A 16,750-nucleotide genomic window follows, 5' to 3' on the forward strand; every position below is an offset into this window, starting at 1 on the left:
CAATGTTCTGACCAATGTTTAGTCATCCAGTACAGGTTTAATGTTGAAGAGAGATGAGCCGAATTCTTGCTGTGCACACTACAGTGGTACCTCAGGTTACAAACATCTCGGGTTACAAACACTTCGGGTTACAGACTCCGCTAACCTGGAAGTAGTACCTCGGGTTAAGAACTTTACCTCAGGATGAGAACAGAAATCATGCACCGGTGGCGCGGTGGCAGCGGGAGGCCCCATTAGCTAAAGTGGTACCTCAGGTTAAGAATGGTTTCAGGTTAAGAACGGACCTTTTTAACGAATTAAATTCGTAACCAGAGGTACCACTGTACTGGCTTTTTAAGATGATGGCTAAGTTTGTGGGATATAGCAGCTACTTGACATGAAAACTGATCAGGTGGAAATTGAGAATAACAGGGGACTAGCAAAACGTTATGGAGTTCTGTCAAAAACATTATCACTTGCCTTTGTATTCTGAACTTGGTTAAAGATGCTGCTGGTGATAATGAGAACAGGAAGTTCTGTCTCAAACAAATCTTACTTTAACCTCGGACATTATCATTTGTTTCCTCTGTGACTGGATGTCTAGCCATTGTCATGCTTGTTCCTAGTTTGTGGGGTGTCAGTCAGTTCTTGTGCCCCTTCAGAAAGAGCCTAGTTTCGGGTTGCCTGACCACAATGTTAGGCACTTGACTGGGTGCCTTGGTCTTTCCAGGCAGCCGGAATTTTGAGGTTGGTGTCGTGTGACCATCCCAGCTCCTCATCTTGGAAGTGTTCGCTGCTGCGGTTTTCTGTGGCCTTTTATTGCTGTCTTGACTGGAAACTATACGAGGTTACAGTAAACAGTAAAATTATACCGAAGAAAGAAGGATAACGTCCAGAAGAGAGAAAAACCTCCATATGAAAATTGCCAACAGCATGTATAGCAAGTCTCAAGTTGGCTAAATGTGTTTATGTTCCTTCTTCTCTTGCTTAATCATTTCAGTACTAGAGCTGCTTCGTAGTTGCTACAAGCCATACTCGAATCAAGAGAGGCCACAGGTGTTCTTTGGGTTTGTATGAACCCTGTACCTGTGTTTCAGTACTGTATAGAGCAATGCAATATCCTCACAGTTAGAGAGGAGGAGTTGTGGGGTGCTTCCACTGGTAGAAAACGAACACAGTCGCCACTGATTTCTCCTTCCCCCTCCTCTTCCCTCCCTGAAAATCTCCAGATGGGAGGGCTGTGGAGCGCTGCAGGGGAAAGGGTTAATCAGCACAAATCACCTCCACCATTAAGAGTCTCTGCTGATTAAAGACCCTTCTGTGAACAGATGGAGCCCCTCCTTTTGTGGAGGGTAAACTCAAGATCATAGAATCATAGAGTTGGAAGGGACCACTAGGGTCATCTAGTCCAAATGCCTGCAATGCAGGAATCTTTTGCCCAATGTGGGGTTTGAATCCAGAACCCTGAGATTAAGAGTCTCATGTTCTACCAAGCCACTGAGTTGATATCAAAACTTTGCATGACTGTAGATGTTTTTTTAAAAATAGTGAGTACATTCCAATGGGGGGGGGGAGCTGATTGCCTAAACATTATTGCTGGGTAAGGCTTCTGGTTTTGTCTCTCATCGACTTTTCATACCATTGACCATGGTATCCTCCTGGACCATCTCTGGGGAGTAGGAATTGGGGGCACTGTATTACAGTGGTTCTGATTCTCCCTTCGGGACCGAGTCCAGAGGCAGTAGCATTGGGAGAGTGTTTTTGCCCCCCTGGTGGCTACGTTATGGGGTGCCACATTTAATACCTCCATGAAGCCGCTGGGAGTGGTCATCAGGTGTTTTGGGATGAGGTGCCATCAGTATGCTGATGACACTAGCTCTACTTTTTCATAACATCTTTTTTAGTGGTCTTATTTGTAAATCAATTTGAGGGTTGTTTTTTTAATACATTCAAGCAGTATATACATTTTATGAATAAATAAAATTAATTGAATGTCTTTTATGGTCAGGAAGAGATTACTAATTGAAAATTATGTGGGAAATGGATTGAATTCCTATGGGCAGGTAGAGAACAAGTGTCACTCCAAAAGGAATTCATGAATCATAGCTCAGTGCTTTATTTCTCTTCCCTTTCCGTTTTGGTTTGTCTTGCCTTTCACTTCATTAACATTCGTTTGCTAACAAGACACACCCAAAGTTGCTCACATCAATCTTTTGTTTCACAATGCTTTGGACATGCAAAATTGATACCCTTTATTTAATCTTTGATACAACTTATCTAATCGTTGGTACAAGAGTCGTGTTGGTACTGTGACTGGTTTTATTTGAAATAGCTTTTAATACATAACTACAGGCTAGGACAAATCTACAGTCGACCTTTGTGGACAGAGGACATTTCAAAAGTGGATTAAATGTGCAGTAAAAGTGCACTGTAGATCCTTTCCTGGATTGTATTACTTTGCATTGCAGGCAAGGTATCACATATTTAAATGCTTTCCCCCACAACTAAGTCTATATGATAAATTTAGCACAGCACAGAACGGTAGGATACGCTTTCCTACCTCGCATGCAAGTTTTCTGAGTGCAAGGGATCCTCTTCTGCATGGGGGAGCATTATGGCATGCAACTTTCCTCAGTGACATATACATCCTCACAAAAGTGTTTTGCCATGGTTATGATGGTGTAGCTTGGCTTTTCTTCTCCTCCTCCTCCTCCAAAGTCTGTGCTGAAGTTGCAGTAGGCATATGTGGTACTTGAAGGCCAATGTTAAAGTTTGTGTAGGCCTATTAGGAGTGAATGTTATAGCAAAAGGATGTCCTGCTAACTGCACCCTACCTATTACACAAGGGAAAAATATGTATATGCATAATGGCCATTTCACTCATGTGCATTTTTCACTTAAGAGCACTGCATAACTAAGATTAAGTGTTCGTGGTATTTCTGGGTCTGAACACATGGGTAAACTCATCAGTGATCTAGAAATGGTTATTTCTTCCTGTGAAGGTGTATTCTCATTATCAGGCTGTGAAACAAATACAGATGAACAGTATAGAATTAACTGAGTAACCCCTACAGAACCACTGAATATTGTTTTGACATTCATGTGAACTCTTTTTCTTCTTCTTACTTAAACCAGTTAAGTCTTGCCAGATTCCACTGATGGAAGGTTCTAACTAGTGTTTGCTGTCTGTGGAGCTGGAAAATGTACTGCCATGAGAGTTTTAAAGTAATGGAGGCTTAGCGCACTGGCCTGTTCAGTCTGTTTCCTGTTTTTTTCTGTAGTCATTTTCTACCACAATGACCACTTTGTGTGTACGAAGCTATTTATATGCACACTGTTCCTTTGGGTGACTTTTAGTGGCTGCTGCCGAAGACCACAGTTGCTGTCTAAGACTGTCTCTATACTTGTTGATGAACTACAGTACTTTTCTCACTTAAAATAGCAATCATAGACACTTGACTGAATTGTCCTTTTTTATTCTTTTGTTTCTTCAATGAACAGGTTTCCACCTGAGTGGCACAGTGACGGAGCCTGCAATGCAATCGGAGCCAGAAACTGTTTGCAATGTAGCTATCAGCTTTGATCGTTGCAAGATTACCTCAGTGACCTGTAGCTGTGGAAACAAAGACATATTTTACTGTGCCCACGTCGTGGCACTTTCTTTGTACCGGATTCGCAAGCCAGATCAGGTCAAACTGCATCTTCCCATTTCAGAGACTCTCTTTCAAATGAACAGAGACCAACTACAAAAGTTTGTACAGTACTTGATCACAGTGCACCATACAGAAGTTTTGCCAACTGCTCAGAAATTAGCAGATGAAATCCTTTCTCAGAATTCAGAGATCAATCAAGTTCATGGTGAGTTAGCTTCCTGTACAGCGTACAGGCTTACTGATATTCTTCTATCTGTGGTGATGTACTGGACTTTATGGATTCACCTGCAAGTACAGTTACAGCAATAAAAGATACTTTTCACCTTGGACTACTTTAGGCAATGCAGTGAAAGACTTGACTGAAAACAGCTAGTAAGAAACGTTACACATACTTTTCGGAAGGATGATCATAATAGACCCAGCTAATACTGGGAGAGAATATAATACGTTCAGTTGCTTGAGGTCCAAGCAGATATGGAATTGTCAGGAACAGGACAAAACAAAGGGTGGCTTCTGTAGCTGCTTAAGTGCATATTGTGTGGGGAGGCAGTACTCTGAAAACTTCAGTAGTGTCTGAATGGCACTTCAGTAGTGCCATTACTGTGACATGCCTGGATGGAGAGCAATACTTGACCCAACCATGTTCCAAAGGTTGCAGATGATTGCAACTTCATATGGTTTTATAGGCATCCTATGATAGTTCTTGAGCAACTATAGTGTCAAAAACTAACAGTGATAGTTAGTCCCATAAATAACACAGGAAGGATTTTATTTGGAAACATTTATATACCAGATTTCAGGCAGTGTATAGCATGGAACAAATACAAAAAAGCCACCACCCTCCTCAATTAAGACAGCAAATGAAACTTTAAAGCAGGTGGAAACTTTCAGTAAATCAGTAAAATCTGTTCAAATACCTGGGTAAAGAAACGGAATGTTTGGTAGCTAAATGTTAGACTGCTGGACACGTTGAACCGTTTTCAGGGATACCAGGGTCCACAACATGACACACGTTAGGCTGAGAAGACACAGGGGTTTTGCCTAAATCTTCATCTTAGGAATGTCTTATTAATAAGCAACATAACAATGAAATAAGTTCACAGTGATGACTGTGTAAACACAGCCTTAGAAGTTTTTTTGTACCAGGACTGTCCAAAATATAGGCTCCTGGAGTCCTCAATGTGGGGATCACAGGACCTTTTGTGTCGCTCTGTTTTACTTGGAGCTAGAGCTAATATGCATAGAAGAAAATATAACTCAGCAATGGATAGCACAGGGTTGTTCAGCACCAGTATCTCCCATTGTTCCCTATAAATTAGCAGGTCATGTGTCAAGGAGTATGTGATGCATAAGGCAGTGTAGGGATTTGAACACGAGCCTTGTGTATCACTTGCTTTTTACACCCAAGAGGGAAGGGTGTAGAGTGGTTGGTGGTGTGCAATGGATGTTGAATGACAACACTTGTTTAGGGTACCAGGAATGGATGAGACAGCTGTTTTGGCATATTTTTAAGGGTTATGTTAAAGTAGGGTTTATATGGTGGAGAATTGTCATCTGTGGGAAGGAAGGATCCTTTGGGGTTCAGTAGCAGTGGTGCCAAAGGAATTTGGAGTGGCAATATATGGAAAGGAATCATATTGGGATTGAAAAGTGAGGCGTATTTTGTAGACGCTAACTGGGTGTTATTTACCAAGGCAAGGGATTTATTCTGAAAAATGTTTATGTTGCTCCAGGCATCTGTGAGGTGGGGAAGTTGGCTTTTCAACCATCTTGAGTTCTGACTCCTCTCACCCAGCAACCTATTCCCCTCATTTAAATATCTCCCATTTTAATTATTCTGTATATATGAATATGTCCTATAAAGGGTGTGTAGAAAATGGAGTTGTTTACATGGTGCACACAAATAGCCTGCCCCATGGAGCACTGAGCTGCTACCATAGAAAGGCAGTGTCCCACCGCCATATGCTCCTGAGATGGATTTCATTCTCTTTATGGAGGTGTTTACAGAGAGGTTCTGAAGATTTTATGGAAGAAACAAGTTTTGAATGTGTTCTAGAGCTGTGTCTAGATACGTTGGGCCTCTTCCGTCTCCATATGTGTCATTCTTTTAGTTTTTATAACTAAGCTTGACAAAAACTAGTTAGTACTGAAGTAAAAAGTATGAGGAAAAGTCTGTTTCAGCCTTTAGTACGGTAAGCTGTACTGTCTTGATTGTGATACCCATCCCTCATCTGAAAACTACATAATAGTTGACTTGTGGCAGTAGATTTTCTCAGTGAACTTTGTCCCCAAATAGGTATGCAGAACTTGTTTGGTTGCAGCTGTTGGAATTATTTGAACATCAGTCATGAATGTCAGTCATGTAGCTGATAAGATGGCTACACTGACCAGAGCTGTTCTGATTCTGCGCATTAGCTCCTTTGCAGAAAAGGATTGAAACAATGAAGTCCTACCTGTGAACCTGGATTTTAAAGCACAGCTTGGCCACATTCAAATTGGTAGATCAGGCAAATAATTCTCTTGTTGTGGCATTTTAAAAACAAAAACAACACTGGTCAAACTGGCCCTGGGAAGACTTAAATGTCACGTGTTTTTCATTAGGTTTCCCCCCCTTACAATTTATCTTTAGAATGCCACCAGGATGCTTTCAACAGTCTTAATTGTTCTATCATAAACTTTGTCCTGGGACATTTATAGAATACTGACTAGAAAAACTCAGCACATCTTTATTTTCTTGCTGAAAAGGTTGTGTGGTATTTGCAGCTCTGATTACCCAATTCTTTCCCTCCCCTGCCCTGTAGTTATCAGAAAGGTACAACTCCATAGGGGATACCATGCCCATTCAGTTATGCAGTTAGCAGCTGCCCATGTTCATGATACCGGTATCAACCATGTAATGTTAGGTGCTGGGAATGTCTGCAGAGTCACACCACCACAGTTTTGGATCCCTCAGCCTCAAATTAAGTAGTGCAGCCTTTCCCAACCTGTCTTGAATGGAGCTGATGGAACTGTAGTGCAAAACATCTGGAGGGCATGAGATGGTGGAGGCCTGAGCTGGTGCTTAGGAGTTAACAGTTTCAGGCACCAACTTGAGTTCAGAATGAGACATTCCGGATGGCCTTGGCCTGAGAGAATGTGTGTTGTTCAAGGTGCTTCATAGGTAAGTTGAAGTAGTTGAAATAGTCTTTGAAACTGTGGAATATGGTCTTGAAAAAATGACTAGCTAGCAAAAGGTAGGCAAAAAAAAAAAAGAAAAAAATAGTTGTTGTTTTAATGGCTGAATCTCATATGTTATGGTGCATCCTAATTTGACTAGGTGAATCACCACAACTTCACTGGAAGGCACCTTAGATAGTATTACAGCACCCAAGACTAAATTTTATAAAACTGGTTTTGATTCATTGCTACACTTTGATTAACTATTATTTCTGTACACTGCCTTGTGAAGGCAATGTACATTGAGAGTTGGGTTTAAAAATAATTTAATAAAAAAGAAATTAAATACATGAAATGCATTGTGAATTAGGAAGTTAAATCTCATTAACTCACTAGGTGGCTTTAGGCAAGTCACCACAGTGAGCTTGAAAACCAACTCAACACAGTGCTCAGCTTTATAAAAACACACACATGACATTTTGAAGACACGAGTCTAGAAGCTAGAAAATCAGCAAGGGTGTGGAGGAATAATTGGTGTTTTCCATAATATGTCACATATTATGACTGACTGTCTCCAGGGCAGAAGTCATGGGTGTGTGCTTGGTGCACTGAGCTGTTAGCTCTTGGGGAATATTTGTTTGTTCCTTTGAGGCTAAGATGGCAAAGCTGAGAAAATCAGAGAAGTATGTAGATGAAACCTTTAAGGATGTTGACAGCATCTCAGCTATCTCTGGCTTCTTGGAGGCATCTGGGCTGGCCATGGTTTGACTCAGAATGCTAGCCTAGCTGGATCCTTGATGTAAAATAGTAGACATTGTATCATATTTCCCCCTTAACCCCCCAGCTATAATACGGTGCAATTCGCTTCAAATGTGTTATTTCTCTGAAGACTTAGTGTTTGTTTGTTTGTTTACCTAGAACAAGTTTTGTGAATGAGCCTTCAGCCTAGCGTTTTCAATACAGTATAGAGTAATAGACCTGGGAGGAACCTCTGAGGTCATCTTGCAACATACTTGTGAACATACAATGTTTTTTTCTAGAAAAACCAGTTTCCAGTACAAAGATTTCTTAACAATCCAATGGCATCTTTATATATTGCCTATCTTCCACACACTGGTTCCATACACTTGCAAGTTACTGCAGCATAATCTCAGACAACATTATGAAGATACATGATGCGGTTCCTGCCCAAAGCTAAGCAGTTCTTGGTTCCTGGCCAGGTGAGTGTGTTCTATGGGAGATGTATGGAAGCCACATGTGCCAATCTGAGCCTCTTAGAAGGTGGTACAGGAAACCAGCACAACAATTTAATACCTTTGGTATTGTGCCAACATGATGATTGCCATATCTAGTCCTATAGTTCTAAGTATTTTATGACAACTGTGCAAGAGCACAGCTTGCTGTTGCATACATATTTTGCTGCTGTTTATCCACACTTGTACTGGAGCAATTACTTGTTTTCAACTATTTGCAAAGTAGTATCAGTCTCTGGTGTTATAGTGCCTTGTTACCATGGCTTCCCTTAAAGAAATGTTTTTGGACAACTTTCAAGTTGCATCAAGCATATACTGATAGCATGCATTAAAAATGTCTTAAAATGCCACAAAAGGGGAGAGAACTTTTAAACAAGTTAGTTTATGCCTTTAGATGTGCTTGTTTGATTCTGAAGGCGGTTAATTAAAGGTAAAGGGACCCCTGACCATTAGGTCCAGTCGTGACCGACTCTGGGGTTGCGGCGCTCATCTTGCTTTATTGGCCCAGGGAGCCAGTGTACAGCTTCCAGGTTATGTGGCCAGCATGACTAAGCCGCTTCTGGCGAACCAGAGCAGCGCACAAAAACACCATTTACCTTCCCGCCAGAGCGGGAACCTATTTATCTACTTGCACTTTGACGGGCTTTCAAACTGCTAGGTTGGCAGGAGCAGGGACCGAGGAACGGGAGCTCACCCCGTCATGGGGATTCGAACCACTGACCTTCTGATCAGCAAGTCCTAGGCTCTGTGGTTTAACCCACAGCGCCACCCGTGTCCCTTCCAATGCCACAAAAGGGGAGAGAACTTTTAAACAAGTTTGTTTATGCCTTTAGATGTGCTTGTTTGATTCTGAAGGCAGTTAATTGGGAACACTTTCTATAAAGCCTTAAGCAGGAATTGTTACCGTGTTTGAAATGGGTGCTGACTACGTCGTTTGGAGAAAGCCTAGTTTCATTTTCATATATGAAGAGGGTCAAGAACTGTCTTGAAGTCTCAAGTGTTTGGTCCTCTTAGTGTTTCTGGTGACATCTGGCTTTGAAGCTCTTCAGTGAGTTTCGAAGCGAGTGCAACATTTGTCTGCCACATTACGACAGATATGTAGTGCAAATGGTTGGAACACTGTGCTTAAAATATCCAGGTTTTTGTTTGTTTTTAAAAAATTGGTACTAGTAGCTTACACTTGAATGTGGCTTTTGGCCTGTGAGGTAGAGAGTGTTGTTTGGACTAAGGCCAGAGGGATCCATGTTCAAATCCCCACTTGGCCATACCACTCATTGGGTGGCCTTGGGCAATTCTCAGCCTCTTGTAGGTTGGTTGTGAGGATACATGGGGAAGAACAACGCATAGTGTTTTGATTACAGTATTATAGATTTATTCTTAAAAAAGGCAATAAAATGTAAGTGTAAAATCAAAAACAGAATAAAATTAGCAGCAGGATAAATCCAGGTTTAAAACCAGAAAAGAACAAGAACAGTACAAAAGGTTTTTTAAAGCCCTAAAAAATTTGAGATTGAAAAGGGGGAAGGTCCTTGGGGGAAAGGGGACTATAAATATGGCTACATAAAATGTTGGTGAGAGGTGTATCCATATAAATGGCGTGTCCAATGTCAGATCAATACTATGAAAGGCTCTTTGTCCAAGTGTGTGCTTAATGAGGGTGATTACTGGCTGTGAAAAGACCCTTTAACTTGCAAATCCATTTTAACTAAGAAAAGAGACTATGCATGTTTTCTTTGGCTATTCAGTGTTTGCCAGTATCCCAGCTGTTAATCCATATCAAGCATAACAAATATAAGGTGGTGATCTTATACAGAGTCATACCACTGGCTCTCTAAGATCTCGGGCATAGCCCTTTCTTAGACTTGAAAGACTTTTGAGCTGAGATTCTGGAGGCTGAACCTGCAAAGCATGTACTCAAGCAGTGACCCTGTACAGTTGTTCTATATCAGGCTGTTGCATGTGTTCACCTTTTTAAAACATTGGCTCTGTGTTCTGAGGTTGCATGCAGGCAGGCTGATTTTCTTTTTCTTTTAAACACGCCTCTCCAGTCACTTGGTGTGTTAAAAGTCACTATGTCTGTGTACAGTGGCCTGATTGTATAGAGGCAGTAGCTAGAATTCAGCACCCATGACTGCAACCACAACAGAGATTATAATAAGAAATCATTCATAACTTCACCATATTTTGAATGGGAACAGCTTGATCCCCATGCACCAAGAATACCACTCCTTTCTTCCCCCCCCCTCTCTCTCTCTGTGTGTATATATGTAAAATTTTTCTGTTGTGATTGTAGGTGCTCCTGATCCAACAGCTGGTGCTAGCATAGATGATGAAAACTGCTGGCATCTAGATGAAGAGCAAGTCCAGGAACAGGTTAAACTCTTCCTCTCCCAGGGTGGATACCATGGATCAGGGAAGCAACTCAATTTGCTTTTTGCAAAGGTAGGTAGGAAGGAATATTTGTGGCTGTCATGAATGCTCCATCCACACACTGCCTGTTTTCAAGTAGGCCCTTTCAATTGGCTTGCTTCTTGCTTAATGGTGTCCCTGTTTGCTTATTGGAACACTGTTTGGTATTACTACTAAGTGGTCTCCTGTGGAGGAGTGCAAGTCAATGTGACTTAAAATCAGTTGTTTTTCAGGCTACCAGTGGTTTTGGTGTCAGTATATGTAAAGCCCCCAACTGCTAAAGGGGGAATACAAGGGCTTTCAAAAATAAATCCAACGCTCTTTGTTGCTAGGAAAATGTGGCTGTGATGTGTTTTTAGGACTCAAAGAAAGACATGCAGTGTACCCCACAAATATTTTTTTAGAAGCTTGCAGCTTTGAAGCCTGACTCATGACTTTCCACATGTTTTGAGCTTGCACTGAAGAATTAGTACATTCAAGTGAAAAGTTTTAGTATGAAAGCGGAATCATTTACGAGACTGGCTTTTTTTCTTGTTCTGGATGTTTGAGGTAGTTGGTGTTGAAGACGATAGTCCAGGCCAACCCAGGCTAGCTCTCACTCTCCAGGTAATGGGAAGGTTTTGAGCTGGGCTAAGTAAGATGGAAGTTCTCCCCCCAAGTCACTGTGTTGCCAACAGCCTAAGTGCGACAGCTGCAGGGACTAGTCTTTGGTGGCCATCTTAACAGACATTTGCATGCTGTTCCATGCTTTCATTAACAGGTTTATACAGGAACATCGTATTTTTTTCTGCACTAAGGTTTAGAAATATGGCACAAGTAGAAACTTGTGAGCCAGTGTGGTGTAGTGGTTAAGAGCGGTAGACTCCTAATCTGGGGAACCGGGTTCGCGTCTCCGCTCCTCCACATGCAGCTGCTGGGTGACCTTGGGCCAGTCACACTTCTATGAAGTCTCTCAGCCCCACTCACCTCACAGAGTGTTTGTTGTGGGGGAGGAAGGGAAAGGAGAATGTTAGCCGCTTTGAGACTCCTTAAAGGGAGTGAAAGGCGGGATATCAAATCCAAACTCTTCTTCTTCTTCTTCTTCTAACAGTAGAAAATTAGAACACTTGTCATCTGCTTGAAAGGCTGGCATAGTTGACTCAGTCCAGACTAGGATGTTGAAGTCAGGAGTCAAGAGCCAAGTAGGAGCCTGAAATTAAGCTCAATTCTTTGCATGGAACTGGGGCAGAGGCAGTTAAAGCTGCAGGCTGCTGGTGTTAGAATAATGTAATGTCAAGACAGAGTGGAGGCAGCAGACCTGTCCCAGACCAGTGTGTGCCTTGCAGCTGAAACAGGGCACCAGTCGCGCTGAACAGACTGACAGAAGCCTGCAAAGACACCTATTTCTCCTTCAACCCAGTATTTGAAATGGATGTTAAAATATACAGAACCCAAAGGACAAATGTGGGAGGAGAGGGTAGGGAGTATAAAACAAAACAAAACAAAACACACGAGTGTGTTCTTTTCCCAGTATGTCATAAGGAAACTTGGGACGCTGATGCACTTAAGCTGTAAGAGGACAAGATGTGTCGATTATGTGTCTCAAAGAATGATTCTTCCAATGCATAGTACCTTTGAGATGGCATGAAAAAGCACAAATTTCCTCCCAATATTATGAGGATTAATTTCCTGTACTTTTTCATATTAAAATATGTATTGCAGTCCAAACCAGGAATGGTTGAGGGAATTGGGTATGTTTAGCCTGGAAAAGAGGAGACTGAGAGGAGAAATGATAGTCATCTTCAAATATCTAAAGGGCTGTTACATTTAAGAAGCAGCAAGCTTTCCCCCCCTTCTTCTCTGGAGGCCAGGACCCAAACCAATGGCTTCAAGTTACAAGAAAGGAGATTCCGACTAAACAACAGGAATAACTCTCTGACAGTAAGAGCTGTTTGACAGTGGAATGGATTCCCTTGGGAGGTGGTAGACTCTCTTTCCTTGGAGGTTTTTAAGCAGAGGTTGGATGGCCATCTGTTATTGATGCTTCAATTCAGATTCCTTCGTTGCAGGGGGTTTGATTAGATGACTCTTGGGATCCCTTCCAACTCTGCAATTCTATTATTCTGTGTACATTTGCTCATTCTATGATTCTGTGTACATTTGCTCATACATTACTATCTAGGTAGTATAATTGCACCAAGAAAAATTAGTTCGTATGTGAATGAATTCATTAAAGCATGAATGTGCTTTAGTGTGAGGGTTTTTTGTATTCTGCACATTCATCAGTGCAGCTTATTAGTACCATCTATCTACTCCCCTTCCATGTGTATTAATTCTGTATTTGATGTGATGGAGGCAGCTCATAAAATTGTATAAGAATATTGTATTCCTCCCACATTTGGCATATTTTGTTCGTTTCCAGTAATGTTAGGTATGCTGCTATCATGTTAAAAACAAATTCATTTCCCTGTCATTGGCCTTCTTTTTGTGTAATTGGAGAGTCAAAACGTTGAATCTAGAGGATGATCACATTGAAAACTGAAAACTCCATAAGAGAACACAATTCCCCATAACTCAGTATGAGATATAAGAAAGTGGCTCCTTATATTTTCAACACTCAAAGTTGCCTTTTATTTTTGCCTACTTTTCAGTGTATTCTAAGCTGGATTACAATTTTTCCTCTCAGTTGGTACAAATCAACAGTATCTGCTGTTCCATAACTAAACTCATACTTCCAGTGACCTTTATCTCCATTAGTTCTCCATTTTTCTGTTTGTGATTTGTTTCCAATTCCCCCCCCCCCCGTTTTTCATTTTTAGAGGATAGCATGTTTTATTTTGGGAACCTAACCTATGATTTTGTTTTTGTTGCTTTGATATTTTATATCCTAGGTTCGAGAGATGTTAAAGATGAGAGATTCGAACGGTGCTCGGATGTTGACATTGATAACGGAACAGTTCATGGCTGACCCTCGCCTGTCACTCTGGAGGCAACAGGGAACTGCAATGACAGACAAGTATAGGCAGCTCTGGGATGAACTAGGTAAAAGCAACTCTCTAGCAGATTTTGAAGTGAAGGAAACACTGTGTGTTAAGAGGTGTTGGATCTTGTTAAAGGAGCCTGGAATAACTGCCAACCTTTGGGAAATATGGCAGCCTGGGCACTTTGTTTTCATGGGCAAAAGCGGTGCGTTTTTGCTAAACCCAAGGACATTCAGCCAAAAATAACTACTACATGACATGTTTAATAGTAAGAGCTGGAATATAAACACTTCCTAGGTAATAAGTAATCCATTGTATTAACAAAAGCTAGGTTTGCAGGCTATTAATAGTAAATGTTTACCTTTGTGCTTAGGTCTGCCTATCTCTCAATTCTGAAATGTCTATGAAAGGACATACTGCTTCAGTAATCAGTTTTCGTTTGGTGCGGAAAATTGTGTGGCCCTCTGTTTAAGCTTGACAGATGGTATAGTGTACACCCGGGTCCCTGAGTTCACAGTTTAGTCAAGCGGGTATGTTTACATGGGCTGTTTAATATAATGTGGCTCATTTTTGTGCCATGCTTAGGTTTGAGGGGTAGTAGGAAGGCAGGAAGATGAAAACGCCGTTAAGTGATCTGGGTGGTGGTGGTTCATTTTCCAAATTAGACCACTTGCTCAGCGCCTTAATCAAACTCTCTCTGGCCTTGTGTATTTAAGAGCTGCTGAGTTTGCACAAATGATCTTTGGAATGAAGAGTATAGTAGTACTTGTTGACTTCAGCTGGTAATAGCAGCTGAACTTCATACTGAAGTTTGTCCCAGGACAAGTATGATTGTCTGCTGGAAAATCAAAAGAATGTAAAGCTGGGAATCTGCCTGTATTTATTTTATTATTTTATTTTTTTAAAAAGAAGGGCCCATATGCTGTGAGTATCTTAATCTACCTTAATGGAAATTGGAACTAAAATAACTGCCACGGTTGTAATTCACACCTAGTGTTATTTTGGTGCGTCATGTATTTTGGAATAGGGGTGCCATATTTTTACATTGCTTGGTATGAAATGAATATAACACTGAAAGGTCCAGAGGTGCGAATTGCAAGCTGCAGCTATTTCAGTTTATCTTCCGCGTAGACAAGCAATCAGTAAGGGAATCCTTGCGACGCATTCCATCAGCATTCTTGTGAACGAACTATATTTAATAATGACCCTGTGCATGTTATAGGGATCTGGCTGGATGAGAAGGGAGAGCTGTTTGGACCCAGTAGCTGACAGCTGGATATTCTCAGTTGTGGGGTAGTTAGTGGAGGGAGAGGGTTGCTGTGGTCTATAAGCGTTCAATCTGCTTTCTGCAATCCATTTTGCATGTTCACACTTGAAGCTGAAAGTGTGGTACTGAGGACTTTGGGGGCTTCAGCGTCACTCTGGGGTCGCCTTTGCAAGCCTTGCCCAGGATTTCATAGCAACCATGGCTGTTTCCCCCATGTGGATGTTGTGTTCTGTAATAGACAAGATAGGAGAATCCATGTATGAGGAAGCCTTTAACACCTTTGCTTAGAAAAGATTACTTACCTTGCTTAGAACAGGTTACTTACCTTGCTAAGGTTAGAGCATATATCCCTGTAACTTCCTCAGTGGACTTTCAAAGGCAAATTGATCTAGATGGTTTTATTCTAGCCCCAGGAGATAATTCAGCAAACTCTGCAAGCTGTTGTTTTGAAGTTCTTTGAATAGTGAACTTGGGGAGTTTACACAGTGCCTCCTCTTTCTGGAGCCCAGACGTGTACAGGGAAGTGAGGGCAAAGAGTCATTTCTTAGAGTACAAATGTGCAAACTGCTTTGAGGGTTTGTTTGTTTGGTTTTACAATCAAGCGGTGTATAAATTTTATGAAATAAAATCGGTAAGAGCTGGATAAATGGCCAGTCTTGACTGAACATGGATTGGGGCCAGTTTGAAGGCTTGTGCTATGACCGTGATCTTTCTCTGCCCTCACTGAGAGCGTGTTCCAAAAATGTCTGCTGGAGATTCCACAGATACAGAGTGGTGAAGGCATTGCTCCAGTATAATGTGTGTTTTTATGGGGCTTTAGAACCTTCAGTGGTGGGCTGGGAACAGTTTCGCAGAGTGCTTTGTAGATCAAATAACTCAAATCATTCTTTCTTGCATTCCACTTTAGTAGCAGGAATTAGAGCAGAAATGTCCAGCGCCTCCTCTTCAGATTTATTGGATGAATTTCAGTTGTTGACGCCTCATGATGTGGATCAAGTGTTTGGAGCTGTTGACATTACTGCTTGCTCATTTGACCCATGCCTATCCTGCCTAATGCAAGTTTGGCAGGAGAAGCTATTGGATTCTGTGTTGGTTAATATGAGCCCTTCACTACCGCTTTGAAGGAGGCGGCAGTGCAATCTATCAAAGAAATGTCTCCTCGCAAACTTATTTTTGGTGAATATGGCTATAAGCAGGCATATTTGGATGAAACTGATAATCTAAATCCATTTCAACCCTAGTTTCAGGATAGAAATTACTCTGATCGCCTTGAACAGGCCACATTTGTAGCCTGTTGGCTTCTCTTGATGGTTTTCAGTGCCATCAACCACGGTGGCCTTCTGGACTGCTTGTGTAGATTAGGAGTAGAACATACCATTCTGCAGTGGCTGCACTTCTGCCAAGTAGGGCTGTTTCAGTTTGTGCTGGGAGTACTGCTCCAGTTGTGTTGTGGACTTATCTCTAGAGTTAGTTAATAATTACATGAGGTCACTTGGGGTCTGTGAAGCTCTGTCCAGTAGCAGATGATAGCCAACTATGTTTCTCCTTCCTTCTGTGTCCTATGTGGCAGAATTGCCTGAATCTGGTAAAGGCCTGGATATGAGTACGACAAAGCTCAGTTGGACAATCTGTATATTAATTTAATGTAATCATGCCCAAAATCATCTCTCAAATCTGTAAATGAAATCCTCAAAATAGTTGTCCAGATACACAGCCCTCAATATAGTTGTTCCCTTATTATGTGGTTTACATTCTCATCTGAAAACAAAGTTTGTCCCAGGATCAGTTGAAGTGTCTGTCCTTAAGCGATAAAGGTTGACCAGGTGGTTGGTTGGTGCATTTCTCATTTTCCAAAAACTGAAGAAACACAGTGTTGGGCTCTGAGCCTTCTTCCCTTGGGGGTTCCCCAGCTGGTTCCTCCCACCATTCCTCTGCATTCAACCAGTCCATGACTTCTATCAGAGTGGCCACAGGGGCTTGGGGGATGTCAGGATCCAGCCCACTGGCCAGCTCCAGTTTTCCCACAGCAGTCCTTGATGCTCAGCTGAGTAATGCATACTTAATCAAAGCTCC

The 16,750-nt window shown here is 41.6% G+C and overlaps 1 protein-coding gene across 2 annotated transcripts in view; it reads left to right on the forward strand.

Moving 5' to 3' along the window:
- The window catches only part of ZSWIM6 (zinc finger SWIM-type containing 6), a 93,082-nt gene that overhangs the window by 40,699 nt on the left and 35,633 nt on the right, over positions 1-16,750 (forward strand). The window contains exons 2-4 of one of the 2 annotated variants that reach the window (XM_053408116.1): positions 3,481-3,837; positions 10,335-10,483; positions 13,321-13,471. In XM_053408116.1, coding sequence (XP_053264091.1) covers positions 3,481-3,837; positions 10,335-10,483; positions 13,321-13,471 — 657 coding nt within the window. The remainder of the gene's footprint in view (positions 1-3,480; positions 3,838-10,334; positions 10,484-13,320; positions 13,472-16,750) is intronic. The other variant, XM_053408117.1, reaches the window with a different exon arrangement.

The sequence above is a fragment of the Podarcis raffonei genome, chromosome 11 (assembly GCF_027172205.1).
Source record: "Podarcis raffonei isolate rPodRaf1 chromosome 11, rPodRaf1.pri, whole genome shotgun sequence".
NCBI lineage: Eukaryota > Metazoa > Chordata > Lepidosauria > Squamata > Lacertidae > Podarcis > Podarcis raffonei.